The 16,867-nt window shown below is 41.6% G+C and overlaps 1 protein-coding gene across 4 annotated transcripts in view; it reads right to left on the minus strand.

Annotated features, from left to right (window-relative positions):
• Positions 1-2,014: 2,014 nt before the first annotated feature.
• GRHL2 (grainyhead like transcription factor 2) overlaps positions 2,015-16,867 on the minus strand; it is a 64,912-nt gene continuing 50,059 nt past the window's right edge. For all 4 annotated transcript variants that reach the window (XM_064706405.1, XM_064706403.1, XM_064706404.1 and 1 more), the window contains exons 14-16: positions 12,664-12,749; positions 7,340-7,404; positions 2,015-6,116 (exon numbers count right to left, since the gene is read on the minus strand). In XM_064706405.1, coding sequence (XP_064562475.1) covers positions 6,002-6,116; positions 7,340-7,404; positions 12,664-12,749 — 266 coding nt within the window. In that variant the 3' untranslated portion in view covers positions 2,015-6,001. The remainder of the gene's footprint in view (positions 6,117-7,339; positions 7,405-12,663; positions 12,750-16,867) is intronic.

Genomic DNA, 16,867 nt, shown 5'->3' on the forward strand with positions numbered 1-16,867 from the left:
TAGAGGAGTTTTTTATCCCCTAATGATAAGGGGATAAAATGATAAGCATCAAGGGAGCAGGATGTGCCAAGGGAGCATGGGCATGTAGCTGTGGTTAGTTGCTCTGAGATGTGGCTGGTGAGGCAGCAGCAGAGCTTGTCACAGCAGGGACTCCTGCCAGCCTCAGACAGGCTCTGGAGGGGGCTGATGCTTCTGTGCATGCTCCTTAAGCTCCCCAAATTTTCACCTTAGTTAAATTTGGAGCTGGGATTAGCTGAGTGCAAAAAGTAGTTTAAAGCCTACTGGAAAGTAACAGAAACCAGTGCCTACTTCCTTTTCAGCTTAAACAAAAATGCCTATTTGTGGAACTGCACATTAATCTGAGCTTGAGACAGGCTGGAGCCTGAATGAAGCATCAGTTGCAGTATTCAGGTATCTCCTGTGCTCAGTGCAAACTTTATTACACAAGTTTCCAGTGTGCCAGACTCCCTGTGATGCACATTCCCCCCCCCCTCCCCCCCCTTTAGGGCCATGATACGATTTAGCATAAAAAGACTGGGTATAAGGAGTTGTTTATTTGTACAGGGGGGCTAAAATCCTCCACTTACCACCCTTGCTGTCCCTCCTCTCGCTGTGCAAAGCCATCTGCCCCAGGCACTGGAGCAGTTGCACTCCCACAATCCCGGAATGGAGCTCCCACCTCAGGGAGGAGGGAACTGTGATCCTGCAGCTCATGGCTCCATCTGGGAAGTGGCATGCTCCAGAATCCATCAGTGTTTTCTGCAGCACAAATTGAGCCACGAGACTGAGAAGGTGCTGAAAGGGACAGCTTTGCTGCTCCAGTGAGTCCCCAGAAGTTTCAGTCAGGAGCTAGAGGTGGAGAGTTTTGCTTCCTGCTCCTAAAGAGGGGTCAGTCCTTCTCAATGACCTTTAATCAAGGTGACCTGAGTCACCTTGCTGGAGCCTGGCTCAGCCATGCCAGACACAGCCCAAGCCCTGAGCACACAGTGGGTGCAGGGGCTCCCATCAGCCCACACACTTCTCCTCACCCCTCCATGGCCCTGCAGATGGAGCACTGCCAACCACACAGCTTTAAAGCATTTGCATCCCAAGAGCCACTCAGTAAAACCACTTCCTATAAAACATAATTGAACATCTATTGCAGGCAGTGCCCAGGAAATGTGATTACCTTAAAGGGCTCCATGGGAGCTGATCCTGGCTCACCCTGCACTGCTCATCCAGAGCACTGAACTCCTGCACCCCACTGTAAGACAGGGCTGTCCTGCTACTGCCTGGGGAATCAACCTTTGCTGAGGAAAATGCTTTCCCAAGCAATTTCTCACCTACTAAGATGTTCTCACCTCCTGAATCTTGTTTGAAAAGCCAAACTGAACTGGTAGAGAATAAAATGTTTGATGAAAATGTCTTACTGCAAGATATGTGGCCAGGTATGCTTCAGTGCTTTTGGAGTAGGTGTGGGTAAGGATCTCAACTCAGGTGCCCAGGAGTCACAAAGAAGTTACTGTCAGTGCTTCCAGCCAGGTTCCCAGGACACTCCAACATGTCACAGAATCACACAGTAGCTGGGGTTGAAAGGAATTTCTGTAGTTCATCTGGTCCAATCCCCCTGCTCAAGTAGGGCAAACAAGAATTGGTTGTCCAGGACCACGTCAAGGCAGCTTTTAAATATCTGCAGGGATAGAGACTCCACAACCTCTCCGGGCACCCTACTCCAGTGCTTAGTCACACAGTAAAAAGCATTTCCTGATTTCAGAGGGAACCTCCTGTGTTTTAATGTGTGTCCCCTTGCCTCTGGTCCTGTCACTGGGCACCATTTACAAGAGCTTGTGACTCCATCCTCTCTGCACCCCTTCAGGCACTGGTACATATTAATACCTCCTGGAGACATGCAGTAATACACACCACAGCAACAGAAATATTGTCTCATACATAGGAATATTTATTTTTTTCCTTCTTAAAAATGTACAAAAAATAAAATAACTGTATTTACAGCTTATCAAACCCCTCTCCCAGTTGCAACACTATTAAGTTACATGAGCTAATTCTTAATATAAAAGCACACTATTTATACATTAAGTTTCCTTGTTTGCCAGAAAGACGGCTTGTCACAACCTTTGGCACAAACATTTTTGTTTGTATCTTGTCTCAATTAATAGGAAATGGAAGAGCATATAAACATTTAATAAGCTTTACATTTTATAAGTCATAAGATACTCCTTTCCAGTTCCAGTTCCATCAATATACAGCATCTCTGACAGCTAGAGAGTTTAGATTTTACTAATTGTTTGAATTAATTTACATTTAAACAATTCATAGAATGAAAAAAAAATATATAAGAAAGACATTTGATCTCTGAATTCCATTGACCAAAAACTTTGTGAGAGAGGACACACATGAAAAAAACCCATTCTTTTCTTTGTAGTTTACACTCAGTGTTAGAAATCCTCCAAAATGTCTTGATAGGGTGATCATAGTACATCCACAAAACTTCACTCAAGGGATGCACTTTATTTTGGGAATATCAGCACCTGACTGTGAGAAAGAACTAGAATTTGAGAATTTGAATGGGATTTCATAATAAAACATCAAATGGACGGACAAAGTGCCAAATCTGCAGCAGGAACCAAAATTAGAAGTTCTCCTTTTGTACATCTTTAGAGTTTTTCAAAACATAACATCTACAGACACTGCATTTTCTTCATAGGGAAAATGCACTGAGCAGCAAGCCACTCTTCAGGCTGTACTAATTAAGATTCAAGATTGCTGTCTTGAAGAAGAGAAGGAAATGAGAATTTTGTTCCTTTAAATAAACAACCACAGCAGTTCCACAAAGAGACAAAGGAGGCAAGATAGATATTCCTGTCCCCTGCTGAACAGTAGACAAATCCTACTTCCATTTAACTCATAATATTTGGAAGACCCAGCATTAATCAATATTTTTTTATAAAACAAAAGCAACATGCATATTTTAAACAATATACATGTAAGCACTGTGTACTCCTCAGGATATCTGAGTCGAGCAGGGCACGAGGCAGCCACTGCTTCAGAAGTTTGCATTACTCATACCACTACTCCCACTTTCCCACCACTGTGATGGGCTGATTTGGACCAAAAAGGTGAAGCCTGAGATCTTGGAGCTTGCCACAAGCAGCATCCAAGGTTCAGTGCTCCTCCAGCAGCTGATGCTACAACTACAACTGAAGGGGGGGCAGCACGGATACTCAGTGCTTGTGAGGCACCTGCATCTGGAGCAGAGAAACAAAGGCCTCAGAGCCTGGCAGATAAAATAAAGGCTGATCATCCTTACCTAGCTCTAGTTGTGGTTTTAAAATGATCTTGCCACCAATCTAGGCACCTTCCTGATAACTTCACTGAGACTGTAAGAGGAACTAAAGGCAGGAGTATTAGCTTTCTACTATCAGGAATTTGCACACTTCAAGATGTATTTAGAATAGCTTTCAGTTAATCTTGGAAGCAACTTTCCTTTTCTGGACAGTGGCTGACTGAAAGCTCCTAAAATGACAATGGAAAACTCCTTAACTCCCAGTATTCCTGAAGCACTGCACTTCTCACTGATCCTACACTGCTCCTCATCACAGGATGCTGCAGCACCCAAGAGAGCTGTCCAGGCATCTTGACCAGCTGAGAGATCCCAGATGATATTCTGAGGATTCCAAACACCAACAGAGAAATACAAGAACTGACAGTATTGCTTACCAGTCCTGTGTGCTGGTCCCTAATGCTTCCTGTATCAACTGTCCTATTTTTTTCTTTAAGAAAAAATTATCTGGGATAAGTCAGCATAGACTTTTTATCTCAGTCTGAGCCAAGTAGAAACAAACAGAACCATCATAAATCTCTTGTATTCCCAGACTGTTTACTCTTGCACAGCATAGCAAGAGCATCTTTGCTGGAGTGCATTTTTATATAAAGTTAAGCAAATTACAACAAAACTCTGCATCAGAAGGGGAAAGAGTGCATGACAAAAGAAAAGGGCGGGAGAAAGACAGAATACACACTTTGCTTTACAGGCATATGTGAATTCTGGGTATGTTAGTGCTGATGCTACCAGCCTGAACCCTTTATAGTTTCTGCTCCCACAGAAACCTTGACATGTACTTAACATTTCTATTAAAGGAAGAGATTTTAATGGGATGCTACTGCTAATGATGTTAAGAAAGTGTTCATGAACTTACAGGACAATTCATGCAGATATGGCCAAATTAGACTGGTCACTTATCCCAGCTACTTTGCTTGAATGTAAATAGGTCCACACATGAGCCCTGTAAAACATGGCAGTGTTTCTTTCTGCCATTAACCACCAAATAATAAAGGTTGTGTAACAAAACGAGAAAAGGTTTTAGAAAGAAAAGAATAAACTCTAAAGGCTGCATGTAGGAAAGGACCCCACTTCTGTCTGTCACACAGGATCCATGCACAGTGGTAGAGAATAAAATGCAACTGAAACTCATGGAATTATATGCTAAGTGAGGAGCTCTCCACAACAGCCAGAGGAGATGGAATGGAGAGAGGGAGATGCTGGGTTTGGATGTCATAGGGACATTCAGGCCTTGAACCCCTTTCCTGGTATGAGTTTAGCCTGCACAACTTTATCTCTTCACAGAATTCATAAGGCAGGTGTGGAATTTGATGGAATAACCATGTAGTTCAACTTGGGTTCAGATGCAGCCCTTGAGAGAGAGACCAATCTCCACTCCTCAGTTGTGGGATACTCAGTCTCCAGTGGAAAAATTGTTCCTGTTTGATAAAATATTTACATCAAGCCCAGGCTTATACATCACCCAAGTGTCCTAGGAATCACAGCTGAATCATTCAGTGGAGATACAAGAGCAAATACACTTAAAAGGAAGAGTCTGAAATCCTGTTTCTTACAGTCTAGAGGAATGCTTTGATGCACAGGCTGCTGCAGAAAGAACATTCCCACCACAGGTTTGAGAAAATACCACTTTAGGAGCCTCTGCTTCATCAAAGGAAGACGACCAGGAAGGAGTCCCTTCTGTACCTCTTGGCAAAGCAGGCAGCAGACACACGGTGTCTCTTGGATTTTGTTCCAGCTGGATGGGAGACTCAGGTTCTACAGCTGGGACTTGGGCACCTACAGTGGGCCCCATTATGCCAGAGCATCCAAGACCCAGTAGCAGAGTCTGCTCTAATATTTCAATATACAATTGTGTGAGCAAGGATGGAGCATATGAGTACAGATTCAGTTATCAGCTTCTCAGTACACACTCTTTAACAGATTGCAGCAATTTAATCCTCTAGGAAAGATTCTATGAAACCCTAAACCAAATACATACAAAAACATAGTGGCAGTAAACATGCCCACATACAGTAGTTAAAATATATTATTGCATATTATAAACATTATATACAAGGTTAAAATGGTTTCTTTACCATTTACTTACAAGTTACATTTGTAGCTGAATGCCTTACTTACAAGTCCTCATTGCTACATGCTGAGAACTACCAGAGGTATTTGGCAAGACTATACAGTAGAGAGAGATAAGGATCAGTCTGAGCAAGTGAACTGTCAGCCACTTTGCCCATCTTTAGCACTGCAACAGATTTTTAGCGATGACAGAGACAACTACTGGTAAAGTGATTTATACCAGATTTCTGAAATTAGACCAGCATAGTTACTGAATGTGTTTTAGAATGAGCTTATCCACACTGAAGTATGGATTAAAATGCTGCATTTCACATTTGCAGTGGATCATCTGGTTACAAATCTGGGGGCTGGTAACTGCTTGTCCACTAGAGAGTGAGGAACAATAAATAGGGGACCAGGTTACTGTGAATGGCCTTGTCCTTGACAAACCCAAGGCTATATCTGCAGGGGCTGCAGATGTGCAGAATGGACAGTATTTTCAATGCAGTCTTGTAACAGTTTCTCTGATCAATGTCTGTCAAGTTTATGGGGAATCTGCTTTCCAAGAAGGATGAAATGCTGTGGTTCCTTACAAAATGGCTCTGCCTGAGGCTAGATCTCTGTCAGTGTGATCTTGAAGCCTTCAACCATGCTCTCCATGTTCAGGATGAATGTGTCCTCGTTGGAGTAGTGCTCAATAATGTTGTCATCCATGTTTACCAGGATGCTGGTGACAAAGGCAGAAATCAATGTTTTTATGTACCAGGACACTGAAAGGAAAAGCTTTACACTCTGCCACGTGTTCTTGCCTCTCTACAACACAAAACCAGACTCCAGCACATGCCAGTACAGGCTCAGTAGTAGGAATTACCAGCAAGATCTGCCCCGTAGTCCCTTGTAGTCTTTGGATTAGAGGCTGCTCCTTGCCAGAGCAGTTAAGGGACATGCCAGTGCTGGGATGCTAACACACTTAGGCTACCTACAGATGGGCTGCACTTCAGATCCCTGGCAGACCCAGCTAGCTGGTGCTTCCTGTGCCTGGTGGTGGCTCCCACAGGGACACATCTGTGCTATTCCTCAGACACACCATGTGAGCTGCTGCACCTCTGTGGTGGGAGGGAAGCACAGGGAAGCAGTGGAATTTGTGCTTTGCACACAGCTCACAGACTTAGAACTCAGCTTAGATGTGAGACTATCAACAATGACTACACAATTGTGTAATTGTGTAATGTACAAGTGTATATGAGTGTTTTCCTCACTCTTTACCTCCAAGTGTTTCTTCTGTCACTTAGAAAGAAGCAAAACATGAGAAGTTTCACCTGTCTTTTCAAAAACTAAAGAAATTCCCAGACAACAATGCCCTAAGCTAGTTACAGCCGAAAACAAATTACTGGTTTTAAATTATATTGCTACAATATTGTGGTTAAATAGAACTTTAAAAAACAGTTGAAGTGGAGAGATTTAGTTTTATGGCAAGGAGCAGAAGCCTAGCTATTCTAAAAGTCCAGCTGTGATGTTCATGTCTAAATTTATTCAGCTGAAATGGCTGCAGCAAACATTGCCTGTCTTTCAGAGTAAGACAATGGCCTTCTCCCTAACACTGCAGGAAAACTCCACACTGCATTCACAGCAAAGGCAGCATCTCCCATGCTGGCCCTCCAGGAGGTTATTAAGCATATTGTCTACAAAACAGACTTTATCCACATATCTTATCCACAAACCCTTCCTTCACAGTAAGCTTATGAATACTGGTCAGACACAGATTGGAGATCCATGTTTCCTATTCTGCCATCCCTTACAGTCTCCATAGATATGAAGATTTCAAGAACATGGGTTTGTCTCCTGAAAGAGTTTGTACTACCCAGCATCATGAGGCCCCAGGTATAACTGGGATCTGTGACTACTTCTAAAGGATCCTGCAATAGATCCTTAGGAAGGTAACTAACTTACCCCTTTTTACTCTTCTTATAAAGTTTTGCAATCTTTTCAACTGGCAGTCCATATTTCTCAGAGATCTGAAATAATAAAAATAAAAGAAATATCACTAAAGATGAATGAGAAATATAAAAATATCACCTCTTACCTTACATAAGACATTAAAACAAAATCTCTGCAAACTTTGACAGGATAGCTACAGAGAAAAGTCTGTTACAACCATATCATGCTTTCATTTAAGGATGACTTGGGGAGCAAGAATCCTGAACAGCTTAATCAAAACCCACAATTGTCTCCATTCAGAAACTCAGATACTATAGTTTTCATAGGGTGTAAGCCATCAGAATTGCCCCAGCATCTCCTAGTGCTCTGCTCGAAGAGTCAATGTTCTTCCCAGCTTCAGATTTTACCAGGGAGTTTCAATCTGATCTTTCTGTTGTTTCTTAATCTGATTTTTTTGGCTCATAGAAGCAAAAGCTTCTCCCACCAGGCAGAAGGCAGACACATGGCAACCCAACAGGAGCTGATGGACTGACGGAATAACAAAAACGTACACATTTCTATTTCTCAAAGACATTTCAAGGATTCTCCATGGTGGTACTTCTGTCTGAAGTGTCTTCAAGGTACCTTTAATTGTGGGAGGGCTACCAACATCAAACACACAGAACTAAGAAGCTTCTGTATTGTTGGGAAGATGACTCAGTCTAGTTACTACAGTAGCAAAATGAAAACACTGATTCACAAAACATCATCTGAGTGTATAGATAACAAGATGAGATGTCACAGAGAAGTGTGTTATCAAGGAAAAGGACTTGTAAAATAAACTTCTTACTAAAGCAACTAAAACAATAAAGCAGAAAATACAGTAAAACTTTAGAAGGAAGAACTACTTAGCTGACAAATTACCCATGCCAACAAGTACTTCACATGGGTGCTTTGGCATTGCTTTGCAGCAGTGTACTAGTAACTTTTTGGATGTCTATTCTGCAGTGAGTGTGTGGTGTGCTTGAAGATGGTGTCCCTGGGCCCTTCATCTGAGCCAGGTTTGCTTTCCAAATTATGATTCTTCTTTGAGGGAACAGGTCTCACAGTTCACGTTTTAGAAGAGGATTGTCCCAAAAGGCAAAATAGTTACAGAAAAATGACTTTTTTCCCCCCCAGTGATTAATGCTTTGTGTTGTTCTATTGCCAAGCAAAGTAAGTGTCCAGCTCTTCCCAAGTGAAATGAAGTTGCAGCTAAATAGCTGACTACTTATCTTTTGCATTAGATAAGTAATGAAAAAGATTACTTTTTTTACTAATGTAAAAGATAAGTAATGCATAATTAAAAATCCATTTAAAGACTGGCAAACATCAGGCACTGTAAAATCCTTTCTTTGTGTTGGCATTCAAAGTTCTGTTGAGAAAAGGTATTTTAGGAAGTACATTAAAGCAATTATCACAAAGGAGAAAATGGAATGGATAAACTCAGCACTGAGGACAGATTCAAAGAGTCACAGGCTGAACACCAAGCATGGCTCCATCCAGACAGCCAAGATTTTCTGAAAGAGAGAATTAATTAGCCTATACTAGTCTACAGCACCTATAACAGTATAATTGTCATCATAGCCCAGATGCAATTTTGTACTTAAAACTACCCCTAATAATGCACAAGGCTATCAGCCTGACTGGCATTCTATAGCAGAACTCCAAGATTCTGAAGAACCAATAAAACTTCTCATACACTGAAAACAGTGTCCTCTGACTATAAGGATACATCAGTGGCTAACAGAAAGGGGAATAACTGATGGGGTACAATAGACCCATCCACTCCCTAAGTTTTCCACCTAGCAGAGAATAAAATACAAACTGAATTTGGGTGACATTTGCTACTTCAGTTTTGCTTGCACCAGCATGTTTCACTGTGCATTTACTCTTTATTATCCTCTGGTCTTACTTATCATGAACAGAATGACATCAGATAAACAATCTGGTGTTGAATTTTTGTATCTGTGCTTCTGTTGTACCCCTAATTTTAGGTTTTCATGTAAAGCAATAATAAAAATGGATGAATTTCATCAGACATTTGAAAAAAATCCTTTGTAACAGGCATTGGAGAAAAACTGGCAACCCAAAACTGCAGAAAGTGTCACAAGTGTGTGAACACAAGGAAATGATCTCCCTCTCTGGGTTGTTAACTCTGATGCCCAGTGATACTGTAAAGACCAGCACTTGAAGACACTTTTCACTGACTCCATGCAAATAAACAAGCTGAGCAAAACATTTCTTGCCAAGGAGGCTTAATAGCAGCTAATATACAGCATTCTGCACATTCCAGCATAAATCTTCCCTAGGATACTTGGCATACCTAACACTCATGCATTCCAAATGTTGCTCAAAGTAGTTTGGGACTCTGGGACACCACTTCCTACATAAACTATGAGAGGTTGGGCTGAGAAAGCCTTGCCTGTCACACTGCCTATGACAGGTGTAGGATTTATATAACATGCAGGGATTAGTGAGCTTTGCAAAAGACTTCCAGCTGACTGAATAAGCACATTTCTCAGGAACCCCTGGGATTCAATCAATTATACCAAACAGCAAGCTGTGGAAGCAAGGCTTAAAGTGGGGGTATGGGAGAGCCTCCCTCTCCAGTACAAATGTGCAAAGTCCTGCTGCAGAATTGGAGAAAGTATAGGGCAAGCATCTGCTAGGGCATCTCACTTAACACCCTCTTCTCAGAGTGTTTGCTGCCAGCACAGGAGGACCACCTCTTACTGCCAACTTCCATACAAAACTACAGGATTTCTCACCTGAACCCAAGCAGGCTACATTAAATTTTTAAAAGGTGTCTTAATTTGGAGCAGTATTTTTCTTATCATCTCAATTTTCCATTTGTCAATCTTCTGAGTAGAGATTTATTTCTGTTAGGATGCCTGAAGCAGTGCAACAGCCTTCTGAGTGGCACTGAAATACCCATCTGGGTGTCCCTTTGGGCTGCAGTCCCCTGGCATGGCAAGTTTTTCTGATTGCACAAGCCACCAGAAATGCTCTCTGGAGTCAGGAGACCAGAAAGGGCAATACCTGGATGGGTCAAGGCATGTAGGAAAACATCTTTGCCAGCTTATTTCTATTAAATAATCTGTCTGTTGCCCTACACTGGCTGGAAGATCACATATATATTGGCAGGTATCTAATAGTCTAAGCTAGATCTACTGAACTCAGCTGTTAGCTTTTAATTATTGAAAGATTTTGGGAGATGCTTGAATTTCCCAGTTTGAACTGCCTTCTGTAATTTGAATAAGTATGCAATTTTGCACAATGTAAGACTGAGGTACCTACTGAGATCCACAGTTATCCTGACTTTGGATCAGGCTGAAATCAGGATGTAGAGCTGGTCAGTCACACATATATGTGATGTTTTGCTATTTTCACTTGATCAAGACTGATTAGCGAAAACCAAACATCTGAGTAGCTTCCTGAGACATGCTGCATTTCTGAAACCCAAAACCTCTAGATATTTGCCAAAAGAAAGATATCTGAAAAGGAATCTAATTGTTAATTTGGAATGGGGGTATATGTGAGAATAAAATAAACATAGGATCTGAGAAAACCATATCATTAATAACAGAAAGTTAGGGGAGAAGTCAAAGATCAGGAATAGTGACTAACAAAAAGAAAAAAAGAGTAAAATCCATAAACAGAGAAGAAGGGTATGGCTGAGGATCACTGGAGCTCCCTTTCAGATCTGGGGCTCTGTAATACTCAGAAGCTCAGTTCCTAAATTCTTAATACTGAGAATAGAATGACGCATTTAGGACATGCACAATTACAAAATTACATGATTTCCTGCAATGACTGTAGAGACAATATTTAAGAATATGCAGTTTGACAGCTTTTTGGCATTGTTTTATCCACAATATCCTACCAAAGAGAATTCAGATTTTCTGAATGTGTTCCTTCCAGTGAACTGGGACATTTTACAACAGATCAAATTTCTCTGGTGCCGAAAACATGCCAGTGAGTCAGCAGCTGCACTGACTGAGGCATGCAGAAACCCTTCCTGCTTCTGCACCAGCTCTGTTATTGTTACATGGTGGCTGGAGAACAGGCATGGAGAGGCACTGACTACTAGAGATAAAATATTCATGCTAGCTTGAACAGATTATAACATACTTTTAACTTCCATACAAAGACAAGATGAAATCGTGTTGCAGCTTACCATGAATCAAACTGCTGCCTCTTGAAGCAAAGCCTGGATTTTGTTATCCATGCGCTCTGCCTGACAGCTGAGCTGCAGTCACAGCTAACAAACAGCATCAGCAGAAGCACAGTTAGGACATCCTTAGCGTGCCACTGACTCTCCTCAGAGATACCCCCATCTAAAGAGGTGCTTTAAGCAACTTCACTAACCCACAAATCTTTTTCTGCCTTCTGCTACTGGCCAAATATTGACCAAATAACTCAATCTTTACTGCATTAAAAGTGTTCAGTAAATGTAACAAGATACTGTGATGGTTTTAGGAGAGTATAAATATACACACTTCTAGCACTTGGCTGAGTTCTCTAGGGGCATTTTCATCCATTTCCGTCTTCTCCCCTACAAGTAAACAAGGCTGGAAACCAACTCAGCATCCCACGTGTCAATCTCGCATTCCTCCACTGAAGCAGTGAGACACGTGATTATTTCTTAACTCTTCCCTTACCAAATTTCATGAGCCATCAGCTCATATAAACAAGATTAAACATGGAAACAGCAACTCTTATGATGACAGCTAAACCTCAACTCAAAGAAGCAGCAAAGAGGCAAGTGGTAGGTAGGTCATGTAGCTGTAAGTGAGGACTAGAGAAGGAATTTGAGACAACATATGAATGACAAGTCTGCACTGGCTCAGCACCTGCCTCTTACATGCTGAACAGCAATTGCACAAAGGCCACATGAAATTCCCACAGAAACACTGCATCCTTGGGCCTCTTCTTGGAAACCAGGCTGGGAATGTACTGACAAGCATTACAGGAAAAGATCCAACAGGCTCTGAACCATCAGTTCAGAAAGAAGCATTTCAGAAAATGAAGCTTGCACCTCTCTCCTTCCCTGACACTGGTTAACGACTGCAATTCCTCAAAGCTCAGGTGTCCAATAATCAGCTCTGTGATGCTATTTAAAACCAGTAACCTGCTGATAACACTGAATTAGGAAAATGCCAGCATTTCAGGGTTCCAGAAAGCTTTAAGAAATGCTTTAAATGCACTTGAAAATAACTTCATCTTTACATAATGGTTGATGTCAATAATACATGGAAAGCCTCAAGATTTTCTTGCCAAGAAAGACAAACAGTGTGAGGACATTGGATACTTACAGCTTCCATTAGCCCCTTCACTGTGGGTGATTTCAGCATCAAAGCATCAAACACCTCATCTGTCTCCTTCCTCACATACAAAAGCACTGAAATAGGGGAAAAAAAATCAAATTAGGAGCAGGTTCAGTCAATTGCACAGATGAAATACCCCACACTGAATAGAAAAACAAATATTAATCCATGACAGATAAAATGAAGCACTGAAGATGGTTTGCACTTAAAAAGATGTACCTTTAATATTATCAGTGATCTAGACATGGACAATACATTGGAGTTGCATTGAAAATACAGTATTGAAAATTTAATCTAGTGTGAAAAATCTCTATCTTCCAGAATCTAAATCTCCATTTACAGAAAGAAGCTAAAAAGCACTGGGGCCTTGTCCCTTGGTTATAGGACAAAGCACACAATCTAGGTCTTCTTAAACCTCTGTCTTGGCTTGTACCTCTCCAGGTTTCATCTAAAAGGCTTGAAAGGACATTCAAAAAAGGCAAGTCTGTGTTGCCTTTAGCTGTGCCTTTGAGAGCAAAATCAAAGAAAAGGTAAAGAAATAGTTGTCTCTGACACTACTGGGCAGATGACTGCAAATGGCCTGACCAGTACGAAATTAAACACTGGAAAAAATGAATTCAAAGCAATTTGCGACTTTACAGGGGAGACATTCAAGAGCACAGCTGGCAGGCAGGCATTTACTAGTGTGCCCACCTGCTTAGGTACCCAAATGCCATTTCTGTTCCTCTTCCTCCCTCAGATGTTAGCTGCTAGCTGTCCACAGGCACAGTGCCCTGCCCTCTTTAGCTTTTGTTTTCTTCACACTTGTTCAGGTAAATGGAGGAACCTTGCTATAACATGGCAGAAGCAAGGCAGACAGGTACAAAGCATGTAAGCATAGACACTAGAAAAGTATTTTAGGCATCATCTCACATGACTGATAAGTAACAGGTTGAATAAAACAGGTTCTGCAATATATTTTGTTTCCTAAATGAACTGCCTTTTCAAATAGCACTGCTGCACATGAGGTACAAACACACATGCACTGTCATGTCTGTGGGACAAATTACATTGGTAACCCTTTTTTTTTGGGGGGGGGGCGGTATACAGAAATGGGCATCTTTTGAAACTACAAATTCTCATGGTCCAAGAGATATCTTCACCATGTAACTCAATAGATGACACACAGATGAACCAAAAAATTTGATGGTATTTTTCACATACAAGTAATTGTGTAAAGTTAATTCTCAGGCCAAGACTCTAGCAGGATGGACACAGGCCCATTTGTGGAGAATTGTAGCTTCTTTGCCCAGGTTTTGAAATGACTGGAAAAAAATAATGGGTAGTTCAGTTCCCTCACTGGGCCTAAAAACCAAGCATGCAGGAGGACAATGTTGAGTTTTTTGCATCTTTAATTCAAAAATATGAGTCATGAAACTGCAACCACAGCATGCAGAGCCACATCCTTTTCACCTATATTTTGGCAACTCTTGGGGCCTGGCCTGAGAACACTGTTTTAATGGAGTTAGAAGCAGAGAAAACTTTGGGTCACAACTTAACCTGTCAAAACATAAAAGAAAAACAAAATTCCACACCAGGAGTTAAATTTTACCATGCCTGATGTGCTTAATCACATGAACAAGCTCTCACTCAATGGACTAATTTTACCAGTATTAACACTTATATTAATTAAGTAAACTTTTTCCTTGTGACTAGAGGGTTGTCCTGGAACACCTGGCTTTACAAACATCTGGAGCTCTGCCAGCCTTAACAATTACAAATATATCTGAAAGGAGAAAAAAAAATCACTTGGTCCAAGGTTAAACTTGGGTACGTGACACAATCCCAGCGCTGAGCTTTACATCTCTGCTGTGCTTGGTGTGCCAGGCAACATTACACACACACACACAGAGGATTAGTAAACACACGGGGGTTTGTTAGGCTTTCCTTTACCCTGACAGGTGTGAAACTCCTGGCTTTGATTCAGTAGAGTATGCTTCCACAAATGACTTCTGGTGACAGTGATGCCTTAGGAAGTCCCTGTCTCATCCGTATCCTTACACCCTCTTATTCTGGCTCATCTCAACAAATTTTCATGGATGAAAAACTCTCTCAAACAGCAGATGTGAGTGAAAAAACAACACTTTTTTTGAGTTATTCTTCAGACACATCAGATCCCTGCCTCAGTGTACCATGCAGCCCCACAGCCTTCATGCTGGCAGAGCAGCAGAGAGACAGCCACAGTGGGAGGCACAGCCAGAGCGGAGGGAAAAGGGCTGCAAAGGCTCCACTGGGCTCAGCAGCAGCACTGTCACTGAATGCCTGTGACCATGTAACACAACTCATGTCCTCTGATCCTACTGTCATCACATTCACAGCGTCTAGATGGACTCACTCTAATAGTACAAATTAAAAGATTTGGAGGTGAACAAGGGGGAAATCTTGTACAAGGTAATGAGCTATTTTTGCCTGAAAGGTACAAGATAAATTCAAATTTGTCTGATCTACTCCCTAGTCTTAGCCCTTAACTTTCCTGCCAGCACTAAAAACTACTGCATACCTTAATATTTTTTAGATGTTAAAAAGATTTGTATAAGATGGGGGAAGATAAATTTGTCTTTAATTACTTAAGAAATAGCCCCAACACATCAAATTGCTGAGGGGCAAAGGGATGTTGTTGCACCAGTGAGACTTTTAGAAGCCAGGCCACCCGAATTGAGGATTTATGTGTGAATGCAGAAGAACAATGTCAGATACCTCTTTTTAAATTGTTAACTACATACACAAGGGAAAATGAAACTAAGGACACAATGAGTCGGTAAGACCTGGGGCATTAGGAAGGTCTGAGCCTGGGCACTACCAGTGCTGTGACTGGCACCCTATGAACAATGACTACAGTCTCTGTCAAGTAGTCTCTGGATAAAGATGTGGCACATCTTAGTCAAGGAAAGAAGGACTGGTAGATGTAATTTAGCTTTCCTTTCTCACATTTACAGTTTTCGTTATTGCCCAGGCACAAATTCCCTTGGCTGGCTCTCAACATCCTGATTGCTATGAATCCAAAATGTTTCAGAGTAGTTCAACATAACTTTCCTAAGAGACAAAAGCTACCCAAAAAAATTACTTTCTTGAAACTGAGAACTACAGGACTGGAAATCCACCTGATCTATAATTCAGCTGCTGGATTTATAATTAACTGCAAACTCCCTATGAAATCTGAAAGGGAAAGTGAATTGAAAACTTACTGAGAACTCAAAACAGGAAAAAGCCAAGTCTTGCCAAGTAACTAGCTGTGATGCACATTTGGTACAGATTAACATACTTCACATTTCTGTGTTGGGCACTTGGACTTCCCTTAGAGGTCAAGGAGATGAAAGAATAATTCAAAAAGAGGCAGCTACCTGAGTGAGAATGTAAAGAGCATTTGCAAATCCCTTCAGACCTGTTTTCTTGAAGGCTGCCTCTTAATATTTTTACTTCCACCAGACAGTGTTACAAGTAGGTCCCGAAGGCAGGGGTGAGGTCATACACTTCCACTTCAGTTCTTCAGTCGAGCTTGGACACCTCACTGGCTGCTATTTACCTGCACTGCTCTCCTAATAAGACACTTTGGGATTACATTGCCTTTAATGTATATTTTAATGTCTATTTTCACATATCAGACCTTTCACTCTCAAACATTACACCTGTACCCCATCTACACCTGCTCTCTAGGACTCTTGATTCTGCTCTACCAAATAAATCTTGAGAAAAGAAGCTTTCAATATGGCAATGCTGGGGAAAAAAACCCCAAGCATTTTAATACCAGTGAATCCTCTGGCAAAGACAGTTATCAAATGGGTAGGCTCAGCTGAGCTGCACCCCACCAGCACGATCCCAGAGGCAAGGTTCCGGATGGCAGGAAGTTCACCAGGGCAAAGGCCACACTGGAAAAGCCTTGGCCTCCAGCCAGCATATCCAAGATGAGAGAAACACTGAACAGGAAGGGGATGTGAAGACAGCATCCTCCCGCTTCTCTGCTTCTGTGCCTCTCCTGGATTTAATCATTTTACATAGCTTTGCCACCAGCTAAATTTTCTTTCTTTCTAATCTTACCCTTGAAATACCTGCAAGTCCTGAATGCTATCAAAACAACTAACCACAGCAAAGGACGGGAATAATCAAAGCAAACCAATATCTCCTTGCAGACAACTTCCTAGGCTTCCAGCTGGGA

This window comes from Zonotrichia leucophrys, chromosome 2 (genome assembly GCF_028769735.1).
Source record: "Zonotrichia leucophrys gambelii isolate GWCS_2022_RI chromosome 2, RI_Zleu_2.0, whole genome shotgun sequence".
Classification (NCBI taxonomy): Eukaryota; Metazoa; Chordata; class Aves; order Passeriformes; family Passerellidae; genus Zonotrichia; species Zonotrichia leucophrys.